The sequence below is a fragment of the Mastomys coucha genome, unplaced genomic scaffold, assembly GCF_008632895.1.
Source record: "Mastomys coucha isolate ucsf_1 unplaced genomic scaffold, UCSF_Mcou_1 pScaffold20, whole genome shotgun sequence".
Taxonomy (NCBI): Eukaryota; Metazoa; Chordata; class Mammalia; order Rodentia; family Muridae; genus Mastomys; species Mastomys coucha.
This window is the reverse complement of record NW_022196903.1, coordinates 82,484,178-82,507,488: the sequence shown is the minus strand read 5'-3', so window position 1 is coordinate 82,507,488 and position 23,311 is coordinate 82,484,178. Positions and strand designations below refer to the sequence as shown.

Below are 23,311 nucleotides of genomic sequence, written 5' to 3'. Positions count from 1 at the left end.
TCAGCCTGAGGCAGCTGCCCCCTGGACTCTCAAGGGGGTTGCTATGCTTTGGCCCCATGGGTCTACATAGTGGTTATGTCCTCGGCAATCCTGAAAGGTTTTGATCTCAAAACTCCTTTACTTTCTGAAACATTGAGGACCTCAAAGAACTTGGTGTCCATTTTCACTGTCTACATCATGACACTCGTGGTTAAAATGACACACTTAAAACTTATGACACTTTTTGTTTGAGAAAAGGTCTCATATAGTCCAGATTGGTGTCAAGCTGGTTATGTAGCTGAGGTTGACCTTGAATTCTTGATCTTCCTGACTGCACCTTCCAAGTGCAGAGATTACAAGCATGGCTCATTATAACTGGTTTAAAGTTTTGTTTTGTTTTAGGGTTTTTTTTTTTGGTTGTTGTTATTTTGTTTTGGTTTTTGTTCTTTTGCTTTGTTTTCTTTTGTTTTGTCTTTGAGACAGGGTTTCTCGGTGTCGCCTTGGCTATCCCGAAACTCATTCTGTAGACCAGGCTGGCCCCAAACTCAGAGATCCATCTATCCCTGCCTCCTAAGTGCTGGAATTAAAGGCATGCACCACCACCACCAGGCAAAAGACTTTTTAAAAATAGTTTTAAATTACATGGTTTAAAAGTGTATTGTGTGTGTAGACACACATACTGTGGTGTACACACAGAGTTTACAGTATAACCTACAGGAGGTGGTTCTCTCCTTCTACCATGTGGGTCCCAGGATCCAAAGTAGATTGCCTAGCTTGGTGGCAATCACCTTTACCTGCTGATCTATCTTGATGACCCCTAAAATAGACTTTATAAAAATTACTTTGGTAACAGTAGTACTTAGGTAGTCCAAGCTGGCCTTAAATTTGCAATCCTTCTGTCTCAACCTCTCAAATGCTAAGATTGCAGATGTGCCACCACACCCAGCTGGAGAGAATTTTAAAGAACATGCATACACCCATGCATGCACCTCTAGCTTCCAGAGCTATGATGTCAATACATACTGTGCCTAGAAAGTTCTGCTGGACATCAGTGAGAGAATGAGAAGGCAGGGGTTGTCTTACATTACTTTAAAATAGTTTTGACCTTGAGAACTCAGAATTCCAGTTTGAGAATTCCTGGTCTATGCCATGCTCCTGCTTCCAAATCTTCAGGGATTGTTAAAACCACTGGGAAGCAAATAGCAGCATGGGGGACATGCATAGGCTATGGTCACAGTGACTCCGTTCCTCAGAATAACACCCAGAACGGCCCTCAAGAAAATCAGACGCAGAACATGTGTCCCAGAGTCCCTTGTTATCACCATCACCAAACAACTCAAATTGGCAAATAAACAATGCCACTTATGTAACAGCGGCACATGGGCATCTTGAGTCCCTAAATCAAAGCCAGATGAGCCAGCAAGTTGTGGACGATGAATCAGAACAAACTGGTTTGGTTCACTTCAAAGCTGAGATGACAGAGGTCATGTTGTTTACAGGTACACACACACACACACCCACATACACAGAGAGAGAGAGAGAGAAAGAGAGAGAGAGAGAGACAGAGACAGAGACAGAGACAGAGACAGAGAGACAGAGAGAGAGAGAGAGAAACAGAAGCAAAGACAGAGCAAGCACAAAGTTCCAGTTGCCTGCTGTAGGATCAGATTGGGAAAGAAGAGATGGACACAGGGGGTTTCCCCTGTACCCATGATGCTTCATTCCTAAAATAATGACTTCAGTACGCAGTGACAACGGGAAAGCATAGAACTCCAGCGGGGGTGGAGAGAACCACACCAGCCTCTGAGCCCATTTGTTACTATTTCCAGTCCTGCCAGCCACCTGCCAGCTGCCTGCTTAGTATCCATCTTCTTTCTTATTCACTTATGGAGAATAGCCATCCCTCAAAGGAAGCCAGACAGGTCCAGCTGCCATCGTAGAGAGGAGACACTTCCAGCAACTTTTGGCCAATGAGGCGAAAGTAGACATGAGGCACCCTTGTCATGCACATAGGGTGACAGTGGTACCAGGGAGACACTCTGTCAGACAAGACAGTTGGAACCACCATCCTGTGAGAGGTGGGGGGCTTAGGACAGCACATCTCAGAGGGACCTAGGTCATAGATGACATCATGGGGCCCTGTGCTAGCCTGGACCTCAGGCTCTCTTTTTGAAGTCAGTGTGGCCCAGCTGGGGAAGAATTCAGCCATGAATTCTTCAGCACCCCAACACTGGCCAAGCAGGACTGTCACCTTCCAAGCATATCCTGAGTATGTGTTCACTCACTGAAGATGCAAATGTCAGGTGCTCCACCCCACTTCCTCCCACGTAGCATTCCTTGAGGAGTACGCCTTCCCAGGCACAGCAGATCTAAGAAAAGGACTAAGCACATGAACCAGTCAGTCTGGAAGCATCTGGATCCACCTGTGTGTGAACAGGCACAGCCCTATTGTTTGGATGCCTACAGGCCCCTGGTTTACTTCAAGCCAGTTGGAATTGGATTCTTGTTGCTTGTATGTAGAAGAATCCCGCTGACGGGAAGGTGAGAGCGGAGTGGCCTTTGTGTCTCTAGAACAGAGGTTCTCAACCTCCCTAACGCTGCACTGTGGTGACACTCCTATCATAAAATTATTTCATTGCTACTTCATAACTGTAATTTTGCTATAGTTATGACTAATAATGTAAACATCTGCTATGCAGAACAGCTGATGTACGACCCCAGTGAAAGAGTCATTTGGCTCCCAAAGGGGTTGAGACCCACAGGTTGAGAACCTCTGCTCTAGCATGGAAACTGTCACTGGGCAGTTTGACCTAGAAACCTGCCACGCAGTTTTCCTGTAGTTTAAATGAGATAAGGAACCACAAATTGGGGCTGGTGACCGGGCTGGTGAGATGGCTCAGCGGCTAAGAGCACTGGCTGCTCTTCGGAGGGTCCTGAATTCAAATCCCAGCAACCACCTGGTGGCTCACAACCATCTATAATCAGATCTGAAGCCCTCTTCTGGTGTGTCTAAAAACAATGAGCAGAGGTCCTGAGTTCAATTCCCAAAAGAAAAAAAGGAACGACAAATTGATGAAGGAAACAGACTTACAGCTTGGTCAAATGGTGAGTGTTTAAACTCTTGCGCATTCCAAGCCCTGTGCCTGTGGCTGTATTACAGTTGTGAAAGTAATGAGTCAAGGCTGTCAGTCAAGGGGTCAGCTCACTTGACAGACACCAGGCTGCCTTCTGCTCTGTTATAGGGAGAGCCTTTTTATTTTTTTAAAGATTTATTTATTTATTTATTTATTTATTTATTTGTATGAGTACACTGTAGCTGTTTTCAGACACACTAGAAGAGGGCATCAGATTCTATTACAGATGGTTGTGAGCCCCCATGTGGTTGCTGGGAATTGAACTCATGACCTCTGGAAAAGCAGTCAGTGTTCTTAACCGCTGAGCCATCTCTCCAGCCCCAGGGAGAGCCTTTTATTCTCCAGCCCCAGGGAGAGCCTTTTATTCAAGTCTAGGCTGAGGAAAGTGAAGGTCTTGAAGATTCCCCATTTGGAAGGAGAAAAGAACTTTGGGGGTTTGAAGGATTCTCTACCAAGTCCAGGCCTGGCAGAGGATTTTGGACAAAAGCCCCCTTCCTTTGATTTAAGTCTACTCAGTGTGAAAGGTGAGCTGGGGGTAGGGGTGAGGGCTTGAGGGAGGGCCCGGCAGGGTGCTGTGTCTGAACATCTCCCTCCCCAGGTGGGGGTGGGTTGCAGCCCAGGGTCATAGCCCCCTGTGCTTTGGAGCTTCTTACTGTTGCCTTTAAAAAAAAAAATTTTAAAAGTCTTCCTCTTGGTGCCAAATAATGACATTTCAGTGTTTAGCCTTGAAAACTCTGAACCTTTCTTCCCGCTCCTGAAGAATCCACACCAAGATAAGAAAGAAAAAAACGGGGGAAAAAAAAATCACCTCTTCGCTACAGCTGCAAAAGCAGCCACACTCAGTCACAAAAATGGGTTCTGATCAAGTGGGGGTTTATATATATGTATATATAAACTGAAGTCAGTGTCAAAGCCTGAAGCCCATTCTAGTTTCTGCTGTCGTAGCTACATCTTCCTGGAAGGATGATTTTGCACAGAGCCTTTAAGATGCCTTCGGTCGCGTCCTCCGAAGCGTGTGATTGTTGAGATATCTCGTATGATCATTTCTCACCCTGCTAATAACATCTAATTTGGCGTCTGCTGTTTTCTGAAATCTCTTTGTCAAGTCTTAAGAGGATCACTGCCATTTGCATAGATGGAAATAATTAGCAAATGCTGAGATATTGTTAAGCGTCTTATTGGAGCCAAGACTCCTAGGGTTGAACCTCATTTAAATCAGAGCCCACCTGGTTCTCCCTCCTGCCCCACCCCCACCCACCCCTTGCTTACCTTCAAACCTGCCTCAGTGACCACATCTCTTTGGGTGGGGCTAGGGATCCCTCTGCTTTCGTCTCCCTCTCTTTCACATCTGCTGGGCTCTTCTAGGTTCAAGTGCTGAGAGCTCAACTCAGAAGTGGCTTGCACTAAACGGCAGCTGCACTGGTTCTTGGGCCTGAACATCCCAGCTGGTCCCTGCTCGGTCACTGGTGGATCCAGGTGTTCGAGGCTGATTGGCTCCTGTGCCCCACCTGTGCCCAGCCCTGGCCTGGCTCTGCTGTGCCGCTAGATAGCTTCCTCCTCTAAGAAGCAAAACTATTCAGCAAACCCTTTACATTCTGCAGAATTCCAGAAGCACTTTGGCTGGAGACTTTGGCCGGGCCTGAGGCATGTGCCCATCACTCCTTGGGGAGGAGTGCTCAAGTTAGTCTGTGGCTCTGTAGTTCGGTTGGTAGAGAGTTTGCCTGGCATGCAGTTACCACTACCTCCCACTGGCAGAAGTCCTTGGGGAAGCCAGAGCAAGGGTTCCATTATGGTCAGTCTTCCATAATCGAAGTCAGCTCGGCAGTGCAGAGGAAGATCAAGTGTAGATATAGGAGTAAGGAACAAACACTGTTAAAGGCTACTAGGATTGTTAGTCGGGCTGGGCCTGCCTTCATTAAGCTTTGCTGGAACCCTGCATTGAGTGTTTCCTGTGAATGGTTAAGAACATTGAACAGGTCTTCCCACCCACCCACCCCTTACCCCTCTTTGGCTTCTGCTTTGAGCAAAAGAATGTCAGTCAGCTGCATCTCTTGGGCAGCCTGGGGCTTTGAGTCCTATGCAGAAGCCTGAAGGAGCGATTCTGTGACCACAGTCACTGACTGCTAAGCACAAAGTTAGTCCTTCGGACAATTTGAACCAGGCTTTCTGGGCACCACCGCCTCCTGTGAACTAAGAAGAATCTGCAGTTTTTTGCCCAGACCAGAGGGAGCATTTCCCCTGGGGTAGTGTGAAGAACATGAAGGGCTCCCTGGTTGGTTCAGGGAGCCCTTGTCACACCTTCATCTGGCTACAGATTACTAGCCTCAATGGTCCTTACAATGAGAACACAGAAGCAAGGGCTGCCGGAAGCAGAGACACCAGGCAGTTGGCAGAGGGCAGAGAGCAAAGGCTGATGGGAAACAGAGAAACTGTGTTTCTGGTCACTGGGAAACTTCCATATCAGGGCACCACCCACCTCAAGAACCAGAGGTCTTTAGAATCAAGACCACTACTAGGATCTCAGAGTCTGGATGTCCTTTGCCTGAGAGCTGTTACGATAGCAGCTGTGGGAGCTGAGGGTCCCAATCCCTGAGACTCACCCAGGAGCTGTAGCTTCCAGCAGATGATGTTTGGTAACACCATGAGATGCTGCTTAGAGCTGAGAGTGAGTGCTGGACTAGCAGAGCAGAGCAGTGAACCTCCAGCCTCGGGGCCTGGAGCACCAACCCTCTGCCTGCTGAGGCTGAAGCCATAAGTCTTTTAGTCTTTCCAAACTCTGGAGTCTGTCTGTCCCTGAGCCTTTATCGCCATGGTCCCCAAGTCTGCCCAGTACTAGAAACTGCTTTCTTCACACTCATGACGTCCTTCTGAGATGTTCATTGGCTGGACTGCTAAGGGCCGTGTCCCTGAAGACTGGGTGGGCAGGGTGGGCATAGTTCTCCCTTGTGCACATGGTGCTTGGCAGCAGCTGCCTACAATGCCTGAGCAGCCTGTGAGGTGTCACCCTAGTGCTACAAGGTGACACCTAAAGCTTACACATGTGCAGAGAGTCTATAGGACAGCCCTCAGGACAGAGGACCTGAGGACAGAATACCCCAGTCTGGGGGTGTCACATTCTGTGACTTTGCTTTGAGGGTGGGATGGTTTGTATATGCTTGGCCCAGGGAGTGGCACTATTAGAAGGTGTGGCTCGGTCAGAGTAGGTGTGCCACTGTGAGTGTGGGCTTTGAGATCCTCTTCCTAACTGCCTGGAAGTCAGTATTCTGCTAGCAGCCTTGAGATGAAGATGTAGAACTCTCAGCTCCTTCTGCACTATGCCTGCCTGCATGCTGCCATGTTCCCACCTTGATGATGATGGACTGAACCTCTGAACCTGTAAGCCAGCCCCAATTAAATGTTGTCCTTATAAGAGTTGACATGGTCATGGTGTCTGCTCACAGCAGTAAAACCCTAAGTGAGGCAGAGGGGATACAGAAAATCAGAATATGGTGGGAGAGGACTGTTGAAATTCAGAATGCTTCTGGGCGGTGGTGGCACACACCTTTAATCCCAGCACTTGGGAGGCAGAGGCAGGTGGATTTCTGAGTTCAAGGCCAGCCTGGTCTACAGAGTGAGTTCCAGGATGGCCAGGGCTATACAGAGAAACCCTGTCTCGAATGCCCTCCCCCCACCCCACCCCCCAAAAAAGAAATTCTGAATGCTGATTATTTTTTAAAGCATGTTTCAGGCCTAAAGCATATCCTATTAATAAGGACCAGGGCCTACAACATTAATAAGGATTGGGGTTAGCCTTTGAAACTAGAGAAGAAGTTCCAGGAAACTTCCAGAAGGCCCCTTTGCAGTGGTGAACCCTAACTATCTGGGTCCCAGTCCACAGAACCTATGGAGTGGAGCCTAGCATCCTTGTAGTTGGAGACCCATCTTTGTGGGGTGGCTTTGTGTTTCTCGGCTCTATTCAAGCTGCCATCTGCAGAATGCCACAAGGTCCCACAAGACGGAACTGATTCTGCGTTGCAAGGCCACCTAAGAACATCTGGATGCAGCAGCCCTGCACATGCCTCCCAGCAGGCTGCAGTATGCAGCTCTGAGGCCTCAGGGCCAAGTGATGTGAGAAACCAACCGCTAGGCATGCTCAGGCAGCCAGCCCAGGCCCTAGCCTCAGGGTCACACAGCCGCCCCTTTATCACCTGGGATGCCTTCTATCTTCCTTCAGTCTCAGCTCTCCACCGTCTGCCATTCTCTGAAGTCCTCAGCTACCTTCAGAGCTGATGCTGAAGCTCCTCTTGTAATGATACCAGAGGGCAGCATAGGATGCTCACCACACTAGAAGAATAACCCTGCACCTTCAAAGGTAGAGGTGTGCATATGCGTGTGCGTGTTCCTGTGTTTCTTGTGTGTGAAGGTGAACGGTGTCTGCACCATTCACAACCCAGTCCTTCCTGTACATAAAGGACTTTACTTTACTCTTTACTCACAACTTGGAAACGAGGGACCACTTTGTCCACAATCATAGCATTCTCTCATGCAAATGAGGAGCCATATTTGCACCAATCACATGCTCTCTGCTGTTTTTTGGATGGAAATGGCTGCTAGAGTTCCCCCAGGCTTATGATAGTAAAAAACTCTCACACACGGGGCTTCAAACAGTGGCCAAAGCCTTCAGGAGCCGGAGTGCTTTGGCAGCCAACAGCTGCAGTTGGCCTGGAGATTTCATCCATGGAGAGTTCAAAGCAGTAGGTGCTGGCATAAGCCGCAGTTAGGCTGGCTGCTTGGCTGACAGTCTTTGCCCAAGGCAGGCTCTTCAGAAAGACAAGGCGTGCACAGCATGTGACTGGCAGCCTGGTATGTTGGCTAAGATTAGGTTCAAGTGTGAGGGGAGAGCCCAATGTGGTTAAACAAGATAGCCATTTATCTTGCTCATTCCAAAAGCCACTGGAAAGCTGAAATCTGGGGCCATGGCAGACACATCGCAGTGTCAGGGATATCAGCCCCTGTATCTTGTTGAATGAGAGGCTTCTGGTCCCAAGTTAACCTATGGGTCAAGATGGCTACCATTACTACAGCCATTGCAAACCAAAAGTAACTCCCCCCACCCCCCAGAGCTGGAAAGAGCCCAGTCCCTCTCTTTGAGAATGTAACTTGCCCATTCCATCCCCTGACCTGAACTTGGCTGCTGGGCCCCACATCACTCAGGGGAGGCTAGAAAGCATAGGCTTCCATTACAGTAGGGAACAAAAATAAAATAAGACCTAAGACCTATCTGGGGAATAACTCTTAGTCCCTGCAGAAGACTGATTAAAACTAATTTAACTGTGAATTCCAGACACTGCTCTTGGGTAAGTCCCTCCAAGCCAATTTATAGGGATTTGGAGTTGTCCTGTTCATTGTGACAACACCAAGTCTATCCAGAGTGCTTGCTGGTCATGAGCGAGCGAGCACCCACACACATGGGCTCCTACAGAGGAGGACATCTCCCCTCTGCCTGGAAGGACTGCAATGGGGTACTAACAGCTGCAGAGCTTTCAAGATACCAGGATGATATGGTAACAGCCTCCTGGTGAGCACCAGACACCGGCTAGCTCCAGGTCACCCAGCTCCTGCCCCGTGTGACTCAAAGTCAGAGAGGTAAGGTCACCGTCTACTACACACATCTCAACCTACAAGAAGCCGACAGCTTGCTTTGCTTTGCTTTCCCATGTATGAACAGTGTTTGTGTTTATTTTTAAAACAAAGACAGAAGAGATGGAGAGCTGGCTCAGTGTTTTAGAGCAGAGCAGATGACTCTTGTAGAGAGCTGATGCCTTAGTCAGGGGTTCTGTTGCTGTGATGGAACGCCATGACCCAAGGTAACTTGGGAAGGAAAGGGTTTTCTTTTTCTTTTTTTTTTTTAAAGATTTATTTATTATTATAATTAAGTACACTGTAGTTGTCTTCAGACACACTAGAAGAGGGTGTCAGATCACATTAAGGGTGGTTGTAAGCCACCATGTGGTTGCTGGGATTTGAACTCTGGACCTTCGGAAGAGCAGTCAGTGCTCCTACCCTCTCTCCAGCCCCGGTTTTCTTTTTCTTATACTTGCATATCACAGTTCACCATCCAAGGCAGTCAGGACAGGAACTGAAACAGGTCAAGAACCTGGAGGCAGGAGCTGATGCAGAGGCCATGGAGGAGTGCTGCCTACTGGCTTGCTTCTCATAGCTTGCTCAGCCTGCTTTTTTATGGAACTCAGGACCACCATCCCAGGAGTGTCTCTTCCCACATCAATCATAATGTTAAAAAAAATGCCCTCTGGGGAGTGGGGAAGGAATGGGGGTTGTTTTAGTTTTAGGTTTTTTTTATTTTATTTTACTTTATTTTTTTTTCTCTTTTCTCTTTTTGGAGGGGAATTTGGGAAAGGAGATATTGTAAATAAAGAAAACATCTAATAATAATAATAATAATAAAAGAAAGTTCAAAAAAAATGCCCTCAATCTGTGGTTCTCAACCTGTGTGTCGTGACCCCTTTGGAGTCAAACCCCTTTTCACAGGGGTTACTTAAGACCACTGGAATACACAGATATTTACATCATGACTCATAACAGCAAAACAGAGTTATGAAGTAGCAACAAAAATGATTTTATGGTTGGAGGGCACCACAACATGAGGAACTGTGTTAAGCACTAGGAGGGCTGAGAACCACTGCCCTTCAGGCCTGCCTTCAGCCTGATCTTATGGAGGCATTTTCTCATTTGAAGTTCCCTCCTCTCCAATGCCTTTAGCTTATGTCAAGTTGACATAAAACTAACTGCCACAACTGAGTTCTTTTTCTAGGACCCATTATGGGCTGCCCATAATGCTCTGTAACTCCAGAGGACCCAATGCCTTCTTCTGGTCTCTTTGGACACCCCTCCCCCCCACACACACAGTATATACCCACACAGACATACACAGTCACATAAATAAAAATAAATCTTTTTTTAAAGTTGGCATCTGCCTCAGCTCTGTGGTGGCTTCCCTCCCTGTACTCCTAACAGCTTGCCCAGTGACAGCTCTGACAAGCCAAGTTTGCTACTGTGATGTCACAGCCTACTCCTCCCAACTACACACACACACACACACTCACACACACCCACACTCTCTCACACACACATGCACCCGCACACTCACACACACATGCACACACGTACCCACACACCCACTCTCTCTCACACATACACATGTAAACACACACACACACAGCAAAGACGAAGATGTAAATCTAGCTCTGGACTTGACTGCCCAATCCTCCTTGGTGGTCCCAACAACTGCTGTCATTTCAGAGCGAGCAAGCTATCTGCACCTGCGGACCAGGCTCCCATGTAAGCTACAGGGCACACCTCCAAGTGTGCCACTTGGGAGAAGCTCCTAGAGATTTCGGCAGCTTTGTGGTCTGTCCCTTCACCATCCAGACTGAAGCTCACTGACCATGCCAGGTCATGTGCAATGTCCAGGCCTGTCATTGTCCTTCTGGGCCTGGATGCCAATGGGTCTTCTCTGAGGGCCTTATCATGTGACAAGATGTTAGAGGCCATGCCCTTGGGACCCTTCTGGCCTGAGGGCCAGCCTTTGGGGCAGGTAGATAACCAGCTGAGCTGTGATTGCCTTTGGGCTCTGATCTCTTGGCTTGGATATAACCTTAGCAGACCTCCTCCTTAGAGGTCACCAACCACATTGAGTCCTTCTCCATTCCATGCCTTACAGATGGTGCCTGAAGACATAGGGCAGATCTCCTGGGATAGGCATTATAGACGGTTTTGAGTCACCACATAGGTGCTGGGAATCAAACTCAGGTGCTCTGCAGGAGGCACAACCAGTGACCCTAACCACTGAGCCACAGCTCCAGCCCAGTCAGGGCACTTTCTTCCACTGTTCCTGTCAGCTACCATTGCGCTCTCAATCTGCATCCCTGCAGTGTCCGGAAGTGTCTCAGAGACCTAGAATGAGTTTCTAAGGCAGGCAACTGGTAGCACACAGGGTCAAATGGGTCTCTTTGCCCTTACTTTACAGATGACATAACTGGAGAGAGGTGGCCTGAGATCATAGCTTAAGGCACCAGGGTTGGTAGGGAACACAGGCTCCACTATACTGCACTAAACATGGCAGGGAGATCTCAGCTCCACAGGACTCCCTTCTTTCCATAACAGTCTCCTCCCCTCCAACCAGTGACAGTGACCTGACCCTCACGCTGCCCTGGCAGCCAGGTCTGGAGTCATCCCTTTTTGGGGGGCCTCCCTACCACTTGTATGGCTCTGCTGCTGAAAGGCATTGGCCCACACCTACTACCCTTTTGCTTTTATTAAAAAATAGATCAAGAAAATATATACACTTGGCCAAGAGGCTGAGAGCTGTGAAGGAGGGACAAGGAGCTGGGCAGGCAGGACCCCAGCAGGAACGCTGGGAAGGCAACAGTCCCAAACTAGAGCACAGGAGGCAACAGGGAACTGGGGTGGAGAACAGGAAGAGGCTGGGGCACAGGCACGCCTGCCCAGGGGTATCCACACGAGTTCCCAACCGCACTCTGCTCCACCCAGGAGCCCATCTGTCTTCACAGGCCTCCCCGATGCTTAGGTGCCCACTCAGGCATTGATGGCTTTCCAGCGTTCGCTGTCTGTGCTGTTGATGCTGCCCGTGTGGCAGGGCATGGAGGCAATGTCATCTAAGTAGGCCACCCCAGCCGAGTCAAACTGTGTGCTGGAGTAGTTGGCTGCTGAAGCCCCGGCAGGTCCTGCAGACTCTATGCCCTCGCGCCGGGCCACGGCATAGGGTTGTGGCAGGTGCATGTCTGGCTCTTCAGCCTCGTCCACTTGGCATTTGTATGAGAAAAGGATCTTGGGCTCTGAGCTGGTGAGAGAGTGTAGAGAAGCCACTGCTGTCAGGAGGAGCAGAGCCAGACAGAAGCCTAGCAGAGAGGCCTAGGTCCCTGGAGGAACCCTTGAGCCCACCAAGATTTGCTTTGAAGCTGGTCCCACCTACTCCTGAGAGCTGGGGCAAGAGTTTCTATACCTCAGCACCCATGGGTCTTGTCAGCCCCTCATGGGAGACAATAACCAAACCCTAGTCTTCACCAACCCCGGCCAAGTGTGTCCCCTATGCCTGCAGCATCTGACTACCCACTACTGAGCCTGGGCGCTGTCTTCCGGACAGCTAGAAGTTCAAAAGAGCAGCAGCCTGTGCAGATGGGAGCAGGCAACAGCCTAATACAGCCTCACCTCGGCTTCCCCTGAGATGGCCCATGTCTGCCGCCCAGCCATGACAGGACAGCAAAACCCTGCCTGCACGCCACCAGATCACATTGCAGCCAGTCCTTGTTCCTGCATCCTAGCCTCAGCCATTCCCCACCCGTACCTATCCACCAGCTCACTGTGGTCCCTCAGGGTCCCTTCCAGGTACATGCTCCCTGAGCACACTCATGCCTACTTTGTTCCCCTGCTGTCTGTACAGCAGGGTCTGTGCAGTAGCTCATAGTAGGTGCTTGCTGACACACTAGGTAAGGGAACAGCACTGCTGAACTGCAGCCCTGTCTCTGGGGTATGCACCTGTCTGTGCTCACTGCACACACAGAGAGCATCTAGACAGATGCACACACGTGCCCTCTGCACACCCACCTCCATTGCCATGCACACACAGTAGGTACAGGTGCAGCCACATTAGAGAGCAGAGGTCTGGCCATCACTCACCCAAAGAAACCACGGAGGAAGGCCACATAGATGAGCGGTGCAAAGAAGCTGAAGTACAGGAAGGTAGTGGCATCCACACAGCTGCGGTAAGGAGCAGGTCAGCGTGGCCAGGGCCTGTGCTCCTGCCCTGACCCCATGCCTTGCCCAAAGGAATGAGGACTGCTTCTGCCACAGTAGTGGGCACAGTACCCCATACCCACCCCACCCCCATGGTGGGCACCCTCTTACCAGAGCCCTTCGATGATGTCAGCGCAGAGCAGAGCACTCCCCAAACCCTGCAGCAGGTTGAGTGTGGCCAGGATGCCTGCATACACGTAGAAACTCCTCCGTGCTGGGGGGCAAGCGTCATGAGCTCCTGAGCCACCCTACCCTTCAGGCCCAGGGATAAACCTTGGCGTTTTGCCCCTTCCCAGGGCTCCCCAGCTGCAGGCTAGGAACAGGCCAGGGCCCTCATACCCCAACCCCAGCAGGTACTCACAGGGCAGGGATACGCGCTCCTTCAGCGGGGTCTTGGGGAGAATTACCACCAGTGAGTAGACCTGCAGAGATAGGGGTGACAGGGAGGCCGGGCCAGGCCAGGCTACTTCACCTGCCCCCAGGGAGCACGCCAGACCTCACCAGGAAGAAGAAGCAAGAGCTGACGAGCCAGAACTGCCGGCCACCATGGCCATAGATGTTGAAATCCTCCGCGGAAAGATGGGAGTCAGGATACAGGATCTCTAGAGTCCCCTGTAGTAGGCGAGGGGGTCAGCTCAGTCCTACCACTGAAGCCTCTCTTGGCTTCCCCTTGCATAGCTCAGCGCTCCACAGCAGGCCAGGCCCTAAGCCCACCTATGCCTCGGCCATGCCCACCCACCTAACTCCAGCGGCAGTTCAGACCCCGGCTGAGTCCCTTGTGGACAAAGCATAAAGACAGCCCTATCCAGCCCTAAAACAACAACAACAGCAACAACAACAACAACAACAACAACAACACACCCATAGCATATACTCTCAGGGTACCTGTGCAGGCACTAGCTCTCACACATTTCTTAGCCTTCTCAAGGTTCATTTATACCGTATGTCCAGGGAAAGTTGGCCCTGCCTAGTTCACGTGACTCCTTGGGAACACTCACAGTTTAGAAACATGACCCTTGACCCTACCACCGCCACATACCTGGGTGACTGAGTAGGCCAGAGACAGTACTGTGGTGATAGCCAGCACCCGCTTGATGCTGGACTTGCTCTCTAGGTGGCCTGTAAGGTACAGGGGTGAGTCAGCCCTTTCTTCTAGGGGCCATCTCTGGGTAACTCCAGGAAGGATAGGGAGAGTGGGCCCAGGTCCAAAGACACGTACCAAAGGCAAGGCCCAGGATGATCACACTCAGCTCAATGGCCAGCAGGAAGAAGCGGGTGATCTCCCACAGGATCTGGGGCACAGAGAGGCACAGGGTCAACTAAGGGTGGGCTCCGCCCAGCTAGACATCCCTGAGGATCTCCAACAGGATGAGGATCCAGAGGGAACACCGTAACCTCCACCAGACTGGCCGCCCCCACACACCTTGTCAGCAACTGTTGCAGCATCAGAGGCACTGACTGTCATAGAAACCACAGCCCTGGCAATGCCTACCAGGGCTACCACAAACACCTGTGGGGCAAGAGGACAGAATGCAGTGTCAGGACCAACAAGGCTTCACTTCCGCAGGGTCCACTCAAGAATGGGAGATTTTAACTAGACGAGGAAAGGGACAGGCACGGACCACTCCACAGCCACCCACCCAGAGCCCTGACGGACACCCGTGGTTAGAAAACCAGGGCAGTTGGGGTTCCGGCCTATCCCTGCTGCTTCCCTGCTCTATGACTCTGTCCATCCCCACCATCACACACGACACCAGCCTCACTAGCCTGTTAGATCCTTGAGGCTATGCCCCCAGTGCTCCCCACGTCATGTCCCCCTGCATGCCCACCAACCATTGGTGAGAAGCTCAGAGCTTGACTACAGGAACCAGGGAGCCACTCAACTCTTGACATCTGAGTGTCTCAGTGTGGGGGTGATTCCAGTCGGGCTCCTCTTCTTACAGAAAAAAGAGCCTTGCGCTCTGGAATGGTCACCCTTAGACCCTCTGCCTCATGTACAGCCTTCTCCGCATCCTAAAAGCAGCATGCATAGATAGGGCCCACCAAAGGCTGAGACCACAGGCCCTCCCCTCTGGTAAGCTTGCTGCAAAGACGTTACCCAAGTGGAGAAATGGTGGACTGAACGCAGCTACTATGCACATTTTTCCTCACCCAGTGTTCATTCCACCCCTCTAGTGCCAGCTCCCTAGTTTCCCATAGGAATTGCCTGCCTCCCTCAGTCAGCATGGTCTACTGACCTGCCCCAACCTTCCCTTTTCTTGCTAGCCTATTAATGGCTCAGGCATGAGTGTGGGATCCTAGGTGGGCCAATCAAAGGACAGGCTAGGTCTCCCCTAGCAGCCAGGAAAGAGAGGCTCCCTAGTAAAAGCCAGGTAAGTTCCCATCTGTTCTTGGCATCATCTTTATAGGGAGAATCAAGTGCAGTGGTGAGCAAGAGGAAGAGCCCCTGGATCCAGCCATAAGGGAAGGCAATGTTCATTATAAAAGCAACTCATTCATTTCCCTTTTATGCTTAAAGCAGAGATGGGCTTTTTGTCACTGATGGGAAGAAACTCACCAAGATGTAGAAGGTGATAAAAATGGGGCTGGAGGTGACACGGATCTTGGCCCGAGCTAAGGGAAGCTTCCAGAGCAGGAAGATGAAGAAGAGCACATTGGGAATGAGCAGCAGAAGGTCCCAGTACCGGACCCTGCGGGTACAAAAGCTGGCTCACTGGAGAGGTAGGGACACAGTTCTCCAGCCCATAACATCCCGAGAGCTCACCCACAGCCCTCCCTCAGTGGGACCAGGAAACCTACCTGGAGGAGCCGATATCCTCATACAGCAGCAGCAGGCACTGGTGGGGCTCACTGATATTGGATGCTGGGGGCGGTGGCCACGCTGTGCTTCCATTGGCCTCCTGCAGGCTGGCCATTCCACCGGCAGTGGCCCTGAAGACAAGCCCACGTGGTTAGGGCACAGGGCCTTGGCCCTCCTCCCTCAGTCTAAGGCTACCAGAGAAAAACAAAATGGTAGGGCAGAGTGCAGGCCTCACTAGGGACTCTCAGAGTAGGAGGCTGGGAGAAGGCTGAGGGGCTCTTAGCTCCATGCAGGGCCTGCTTCCTCCTCTCAGGCCCTGCCTTAAGCCTCTGCCCCTGAGAGCCACAAAAGCCACCTCCAGTTACTGAGCATCATGTGACAGAGCAATGACAGGCATCATCCAAATTGTCCTTCCAGTCTCCAGAGATGAAGGAGCTCAGAGCATGGTCCCTACCCTGCTCCCGCTGCTTGGCCTCCTGATGCTTCAGTGTCCCCTCTGGAATGTCACTGAGACCAGTATTCTCTTGGTGAGGCCATGGTGATGCAGAATGCCCCAGCAGGTATTGGGACGGCTAAATGATATGGCTCCCAATCCCACTTTACAAAACCCACCCACTATCTGATCTGAGGCCACACAGCCACTAAGGTCCTCAAAGGAACACAGGACCCTCTCGCTGCACTGGAAAAGCAGCTGCAAGTGGAGGGGACACCTGAAGCACGCAGAGGACTCTAGGTACAAAGGGGGCCAAAGGGTCATTTGAGAAGGCTAAGTCCCCCAGAGAAGCTGAAGGCCAGAGTAACCCAGAGGCCAGTTGTTGTTGTGGCAATCTGGGGAGGAAAGTCTGACATTCAGCCTGGAGAACCAAAGAACTCATGATCTGAGGTCCCAGGAATGCCTTGGAGGGAGGGGACTAATAGTAGCCAGAAACCCCTAGATGAGGAACCTTAGTGAGAGGACTGTGTAGGGATGGTAGTGGGGACTCCTGCAGGACAAGCTGAGCCTCAGGATTCATAGATGACAGTATTCTGGTCAGTGATCCGAAGGGAATCACTGCCTCTATCCAAAAACAGCCGGCAGCCAGGCAATAGTGCAAGGGCAAAGCAGTGTCAGCCCTTGACCACAAGATGGCAGTAGAAAGAACGAGCCTGAACTGCGGCAAAATGAATGGGCCTCCCAAATGTGATGTGGGTGGATCCAGACTCAATAGAGCCAAACACGTGACCAATACAGAACCAGGCTGGGATTGACTCCGCACACTACTTCCCAGACACTCCACCTAGACGTGGGCGCACGAGCTTGTATACCACCAGGAACGCTTCAGAAATCTTTTCAGAGGAAAAGGTCGTGGCTTGGTGACCTGACTGTGGCAGGAGTGGCAAAGAGCTTGGTGCCCCTGTTCAGTGTCAGCAGTAACTCTAAAGCAGCACTGTGGGTTCACTAACAGCAGCAGGAAGAGGCAGGCCAGGGTCATTCCACTCTAGGGCTGCTGCCTCTGCTGACAGGGACGGGAAACCTCTAAGCAGGCAGTCAAGACCCTGTCCCCAGCCTTCTCTGATTTGTTATACCTCCAGCTTTCCGATGGGGAAGAGCAAGGAGGGAAGTATGTACCAGGTTCCTAGTGGGACATCTCCACTTTTTCCCACTCCCGACAGTGGCCAAGGTGAACGGAGCACCGTCCTTCACTCATGCGTCCTCTGCTTGCCCAGCAGAGCTGACCGTGTGGTTAGTACAACCAGCAACTCACTGGGCTGCTCAGGTGTGGAATGGACAGGGCAAGGCAGGGCCTACCTTCTGCGGTCTTCCTCCCAAGGACGGGGCTGGGGTGGGAGGAGACACAAACCTTTGTCCTTAAAAAGCAAAGTTCTGCTAGTGATAAGCTCTGAGTGAGCAGACAGTGGAGTGGTTCTCTATGAAGGGAACACAGCACAGACAAGTCTCCAGGACCCACACGTCTTACCAGCAGAACCCTGGCTTTCAGTCTGCTTTCCCCAGCTTCCCCTGAAGGAGGGACTGGCCACGTGGACACCAGCAGAGTACAACTCGCCAGTTTCAGGTTGCGTCCTTCTTCCTTCCTGTTAGCTGGAATGTGCCAGTAGGAACAAGAGCAGCCATGTTAGACCACGAGATAGAAGTAGGCCTTTCCATGCATGCCCAAGGCTGCTTCCACAGACAAACAAGACAGTACCATCATCTATCTAGTTATCATGGCCTTGCTTCACAGTTAAGGTTGAATTCCAGGAAACATAGGAAGGTTGATTTGGGTTGGTGTTCTGTCAAGAGGACATACGACTGAGGAGCCAGCCTTGGAAAACTCTGGATAAAGAACATTCCTTACAGAGAACAGCAAATACAAAAGCTCTGAAGGAGAAAGACTTGGTCAAAGACCAAAAAAGTCTAGGTCAGGGCAGCTGGAAAGATAAACGTGATTGGTAAGGCTGGGTTAGATGGGGTAGCACAGCTATAACATGATTTCACTCTTAGTACCAAAAAGGCTCTTTCCAAAGAGGTGACAAGACCCCAATGTCATGTGGGCGGGGTCCCTTAGGCCACTGGAGAGAATGGACAGGAAGGAAGGACAGCAGCAGGTCAGAGGAGGAGGGATAGGATCAGGCAGCCAAAGGGCCCACTTTCCCGAGGGCGCTCAGCACTTCTGCTCTGTCCAGAGGTTTAGACAGGATTAACTCCATACAGAACAAATGTCAGGAAAATGGGCGCATATCCAAATCTGGCCAACCAGAAAGTCCTAGCACCCCGGCCAGAGAGTACCCTGTTAGGTCAGCAGGCCAAGTGTGACTCTGGGCTGGAGCCCTGGGGAGAAAGCTCACAAAGGGCAAAGCCACAAGGTGCATGCAGAGAGAAACACTGAACTCCTAGTAACCCCTGGATTCTGAAACCTATCCTTCCGAATCATAAGACCACCAGGTCCCCTTCACTGCCAGAGTATCTGAGTTTGACTTCTCAATTTTCCAAATCTATCAGATGTTTACTTGTTTTGCACTGCTGGACACTGGACACTAGGCACTGGACACTGACTTACATCCTCAATTGGCGACAGGGTCTCCCTAGGTTGCCCAGCCTTGAACCTGTGATTCTCCTGTCCCAGCTTCCTAATAGCTAGGGTGACAACAGGCTTGTGTCCCCAGGCCTGGTTCCCATCTCCTGTAGGTTATGGAATTGGCAAGTCAGACTAGGATGGCATTCCTGGTCCTGCCTGCTGCTTGCTGTGACCTTTGATGAGTCACTTCCCTTCTGAGAATCACAGGGACAATCACAGCTACCTAGCAAGGTTGCTATGACAGTCAAAAAAGGCAAGCTGTGAAAATGTCTACCAGCGGGCTGGAGAGATGGCTCAGCGGTTAAGAGCACTGGCTGTTCTTCCAGAGGTCCTGAGTTCAAATCCCAGCAACCACATGGTGGCTCACAACCATCTGTAATGGGGATCTGAGCTCTCTTCTTCTTTTTTTATTTTTTTAAAGATTTATTATTTATTTATTTACTTATTTATTTATTATATCTAAGCACACTGTAGCTGTCTTCAGACACACCAGAAGAGGGCATCAGATCTTCTTATGGATGGTTGTGAGTCACCATGTGGTTGCTGGGATTTGAACTCAGGACCTTCGGAAGAGCAGTCAGTGCTCTTAACCGCTGAGCCATCTCTCCAGCCCCCTGAGCTCTCTTCTGACATGCAGGTGTACATGCAGACAGAACACTCATATACATGAAAGGAAGGAAGGAAGAAAGGAAGGAAGGAAGAAAGGAAGGAAGGGAGGAAGGAAGGAAGGAAAGAAGGAAGGGAGGAAGGGAGGGAGGGAGGAAGGAAGGGAGGAAGGAAGGAAGAAAGAAGGATGGATGGAAGAAAATGTCTACAGAAGCCACACAGGTAAGAAGGTTGGGCGAATGAACACCGGGTGAGGGCAGAGGTCTGCCCTTGGACTCAGATAGGAATGGGTGGCCAGGTGTGAGTTGCCACCTGTGGCACGCCTCTGTAGAATTGGGAACTCATCCCTAGGAGTCACAATGTTCACAGGTGTGGCCACCCATAGTTCAGCTGCCTCCTCCAGAGCCCAACATCATGGCCAGTTCTACACCTAGCTGTAGCTCAAGGTGTTCCTTTCTACCTGAGCAAGGGGACAAACTCCTGACCTGAAATATTCCTGTTCCAGCAGTACTGGGGCTGGGAGGCAGTCAAGCACACTACACTTGCCATGACTGTGCTCCTCAAATAATTGTAGTAATGATAACAAACACATTAGGACACTTCTAGTGCATGGGCTCCATGCCCTGTGCTTCCTTCCTAGGAACATTGGACAAGCATCATCAAAGGAAGAGCAGGTATGGCCCAGAGGATCCACAGATCCCACCCTCTATCCTAGGGCCCAGGGCTTCTCCTCCCCAGATCTGGCCTTGGACACATGCAATGACAGAGAAGTGAAAGGAGCTGGCCCACTAGGAAAAAGAGGAAGGAGAGGGGGCAGACTGGGACAAAGAAAGGCTGTAACATTGTGAAGGAGCAGCAGAGCATCATGGGGAGCCCAGGCCTCTGGGGATCAGGGAACTAAGGCAAGGTTTCTTCCACCCGTGAACCTGAAAGGGCAGCTCTGACCTCAGAGCATTCTCTAGAGGCCAGGCTCCTGCCCACGACTCAAGCCCTGCCTTGCTCCTACCCTCTGTGGCTAGCTTGCTGGGCCTAGGTGGGACCTATTCTGACACCCCAGACACCTCCCCAAGGGCTTTCTCTCCCTGCCCTGGGAGAGGTAGAGAGCTTGTCTTTCCCATCTGTGCAATGGGATTGCCCAAACCTTCTGAGCTCTTTCTTATATGGGATTCCTACCCAGTGGAAGGCTAGCAGTACAAGAAGCCCCCAAACCTTCTCTCCCTTATGTCCTAGGCTGCTAAGCCTCTAAATCTAACTGCAGAGCAGCACAGGAAATCCCCAGAGGACAGAGGCAAAGTTCTCTCTGAATCAGTCAGACTTGGTGATAGAGAGGAGATTCTGTCCTAAGAGGCCACCGTGGACAACTGGCAGAAGGGATAGCCCAGGTGACCTGCTCTCTGCCTCCTAACAATCCTTCTTGCCCTTCTTTAGCCACCAACTTATATCTCACCTGCTTACCTTCCCCCAGCTTGATCTCATCATTTGACTTATTACTTCAAAAGGACTTTAGCATCTCAAGCCCACCTGGGTGTTGTTCTTTCAATGTTTGTTTTTAAAGATAGGGTCTCATCGGGCCCAGGCTAGCCTCCAACACTGCGAACAGCCAAGGCAGGTCTTGAACTTCTGATTCCCCCTGCCTCCACCTCCCGATTCCTCCACCACCACCCAGTTCTTTGGTGTGCTGTTTATAGAACTAGGACTCCATCAGCAGCAGGTGTATTTACATGCTTTATGTTTGTCTGTCCTAAGTCTTGTGACCCAACCATCTAGAACAGATAAGATCTCATAAAAATGCTATGACGCGCACTTTTCCAGTACAATGCAACCGAGCTGGACAAGGATTGGGGAGTCTGCACCCCAGACCCCACCATCCCCTCCTCGCAACTGAGCTAAAAGGAGTTGCCCTTCCTTCCGCAAGGCCAGGAAGGCAGAGGCAGAGCACGGGCTGTCCTTTCCGGCTGCCGCCCGAGCTCTGGCTGCACCCGGAGCTGCGGGTGTCCAGCTCCATACAGGATCCGGTCCTGACCGCTAGGGTCCCCAGAAACTTCTCAAAGGTTGTCTTGCGGCTGTACCCCAAGTGGCACGGGGACAGAAGGAGACCGCAGGCCCGAGCCTGAAGGAGAAGGACAGGCCTCCTCGCTAGTTTGGCTGAGCAGGAGATGAAGGCTCGGCCGCGCTTACCTGAGAGCCCGGCTGCGCAGGCCGCGGGACTCCGACCCCTAAGAGGTAGCGAGAACCGGGGAGCGTCGCGCAAGAGCCGCAGCTGAGGTCCTACGTGGGTCGGTCGTAGGTGGCCAGACACCGCCAGCGCGCGGGACTCACGGGACCCGCGGACTTCCCTGATCCTCCCCTGGCAGCGGCGACCTGCAGTCGCCTTGGCTAGTAGTGTGTTTTTCGTCTGAGCAAGACTGTGAAAACAGTCACAACCCCTGTTTGTGGCCCTCATCCCCGCCCCACGGCCTCCAGCAGCCTATCGTAACAGGATCCCACCCACAGGAGTGGAACAGACCAATAATATTCCTCAGGGAGGCGAGGCGGCCCGCGGAGCTCTTAAAGGGACTGCCGTCGAAGCGAAGCAAAGTGTAGGTGACAGAAACTTCAAACGGGGAGTTTTCTACACAGCTCACCCCTAAAGCGTTTCGGGAAACTCACCGAGCACGCTCTGCCTTTGCCCCTCATCTTCCTGCGGTCACCTCTGGTCCTCCGATCTATGTCTCCGTGGGTGAAGCCTAAGGGACCGGCGCCCCATAATAGTGACCTCTGGTCACCTAGACCGGGAAGGAGGGAAGGGAGGGCATCCCTTCCTCGGACGCCGCGTGCTTGCCCACTTCAAAGGGATCTGGCGTTTACAGTGCTCCAGTCCGGGTCTCAGTCACCCAGAAGGCTGGGTGCTATTAGTAGCGTTTTGCAGAAGAAACCTGATGTTTCTTGAAGAGGTTAAGGGAATGAGTTCAAAGCCATCGGGCTAGGAAGTGGCCAGACCATATCTCCCGTTTAAGCAGGTGCCTTCCAGAGGGACAGTCTTCTCTGACTGTCGCCTTCCCTCTCACCCACCCCTCGGACGTCTCAGTGATGTTCGACACCCCCAAGGCAACTTGGAGGCCTCATTTTAGGTCATCTGCTGACCTGTGCACCTTTGGCCGGCCATAGGAGCTTCCCTATAGGCCTTATATATTCAAACTTGTGGCTGCCCTTGGGCCTCTCGGCATGCATCCTCAGGATTGGCTTCTCACATTCTCTCTTTACAGAGAGAGCTTCCTGGTCTCTTCCTCAAGAGATGGTGTTGACACGCCTGAGAAGGCCTGCCCCTTCTCAGGCGTGGGGGTTGGGGTGGTAAGTATGTCTCAGCGACACCTTAAGAGGTGACTCAGTGCTGGCTAAAGATGTAGGCACCTGTTTATTATAGGATCCCAGGATTGTTCTGTCCTGGGCACAGTGGGCCTGGAATGAGCCTGAGCCTCTTTGTGATTGGTATGAGAGAGACTTAGCTTTCCGGAGACTTCCAGATTAGGCCCATTTGTCCATTCTGGTTTTAGGCAGAGAGGCTGGCTGTGCCTGTCTGCCTACAAGGTCAGCAGTCTTGTACCAGCCACAGTGAAAAACACCAAGAGCTCCCAACTTCCTGCCAAGAGAATACAGTGCCCTGCTTAGGAATAATGGTAAAAATGTGGCTTAGGCCCTCCTTGACCTCCAGGGGTCAGGAAGGCCACAGGAATTGAACTCAGGGCTTCTAAAGGCTCATAACCGCTAAGCCTTTTCTCCAGCACCTGACCCCAAACCCCACTATCAATCACAAGGGCCTAGGGACTAAGGAAACAGGGTATGGTGGGATGACATGCTTGTCATTCCAGTGCTCTAGAGGCTGAGACTGAAATATTGTCTCGTTTCTGAGGCTAACCAGGACTGTCTCAGAAAAAACAACAGTA

The 23,311-nt window shown here is 51.2% G+C and overlaps 1 protein-coding gene across 2 annotated transcripts; it reads right to left on the bottom strand.

The window, feature by feature from the left end:
• Positions 1-11,409: 11,409 nt before the first annotated feature.
• Tpra1 (transmembrane protein adipocyte associated 1) lies at positions 11,410-21,805 on the bottom strand. 2 transcript variants are annotated; one of them, XM_031382522.1, is made up of 12 exons: positions 21,567-21,805; positions 17,685-17,806; positions 15,726-15,917; positions 15,484-15,616; positions 14,350-14,436; positions 14,146-14,218; positions 13,966-14,045; positions 13,428-13,538; positions 13,288-13,348; positions 13,038-13,140; positions 12,810-12,890; positions 11,410-11,973 (listed from the first exon to the last, which is right to left on the bottom strand). In XM_031382522.1, exons 3-12 carry the CDS (start codon positions 15,839-15,841, stop codon positions 11,709-11,711), a joined length of 1,110 nt encoding a protein of 369 aa, XP_031238382.1. In that variant the 5' UTR covers positions 15,842-15,917; positions 17,685-17,806; positions 21,567-21,805; the 3' UTR covers positions 11,410-11,708. The 2 variants fall into 2 exon arrangements, with proteins under 2 accessions (XP_031238382.1, XP_031238381.1); XM_031382521.1 differs by having other exon boundaries at positions 15,726-15,857.
• Between the last annotated feature and the right edge of the window lie 1,506 nt (positions 21,806-23,311).

What these genes read in the sequence shown, in the direction of transcription:
- Tpra1 (XM_031382522.1), bottom strand. Translation starts at nt 15,841, where the DNA reads ATGGCCAGCCTGCAGGAGGCCAATGGAAGCACAGCGTGGCCACCGCCC. An exon ending in CTGCAACAGTTGCTGACAAG is followed by an intron (nt 14,219 to 14,349) that starts GTGTGTGGGGGC and finishes TCTGTGCCCCAG; the next exon opens with ATCCTGTGGGAGATCACCCG. An exon ending in TGGCCTACTCAGTCACCCAG is followed by an intron (nt 13,539 to 13,965) that starts GTATGTGGCGGT and finishes CGCCTACTACAG; the next exon opens with GGGACTCTAGAGATCCTGTA.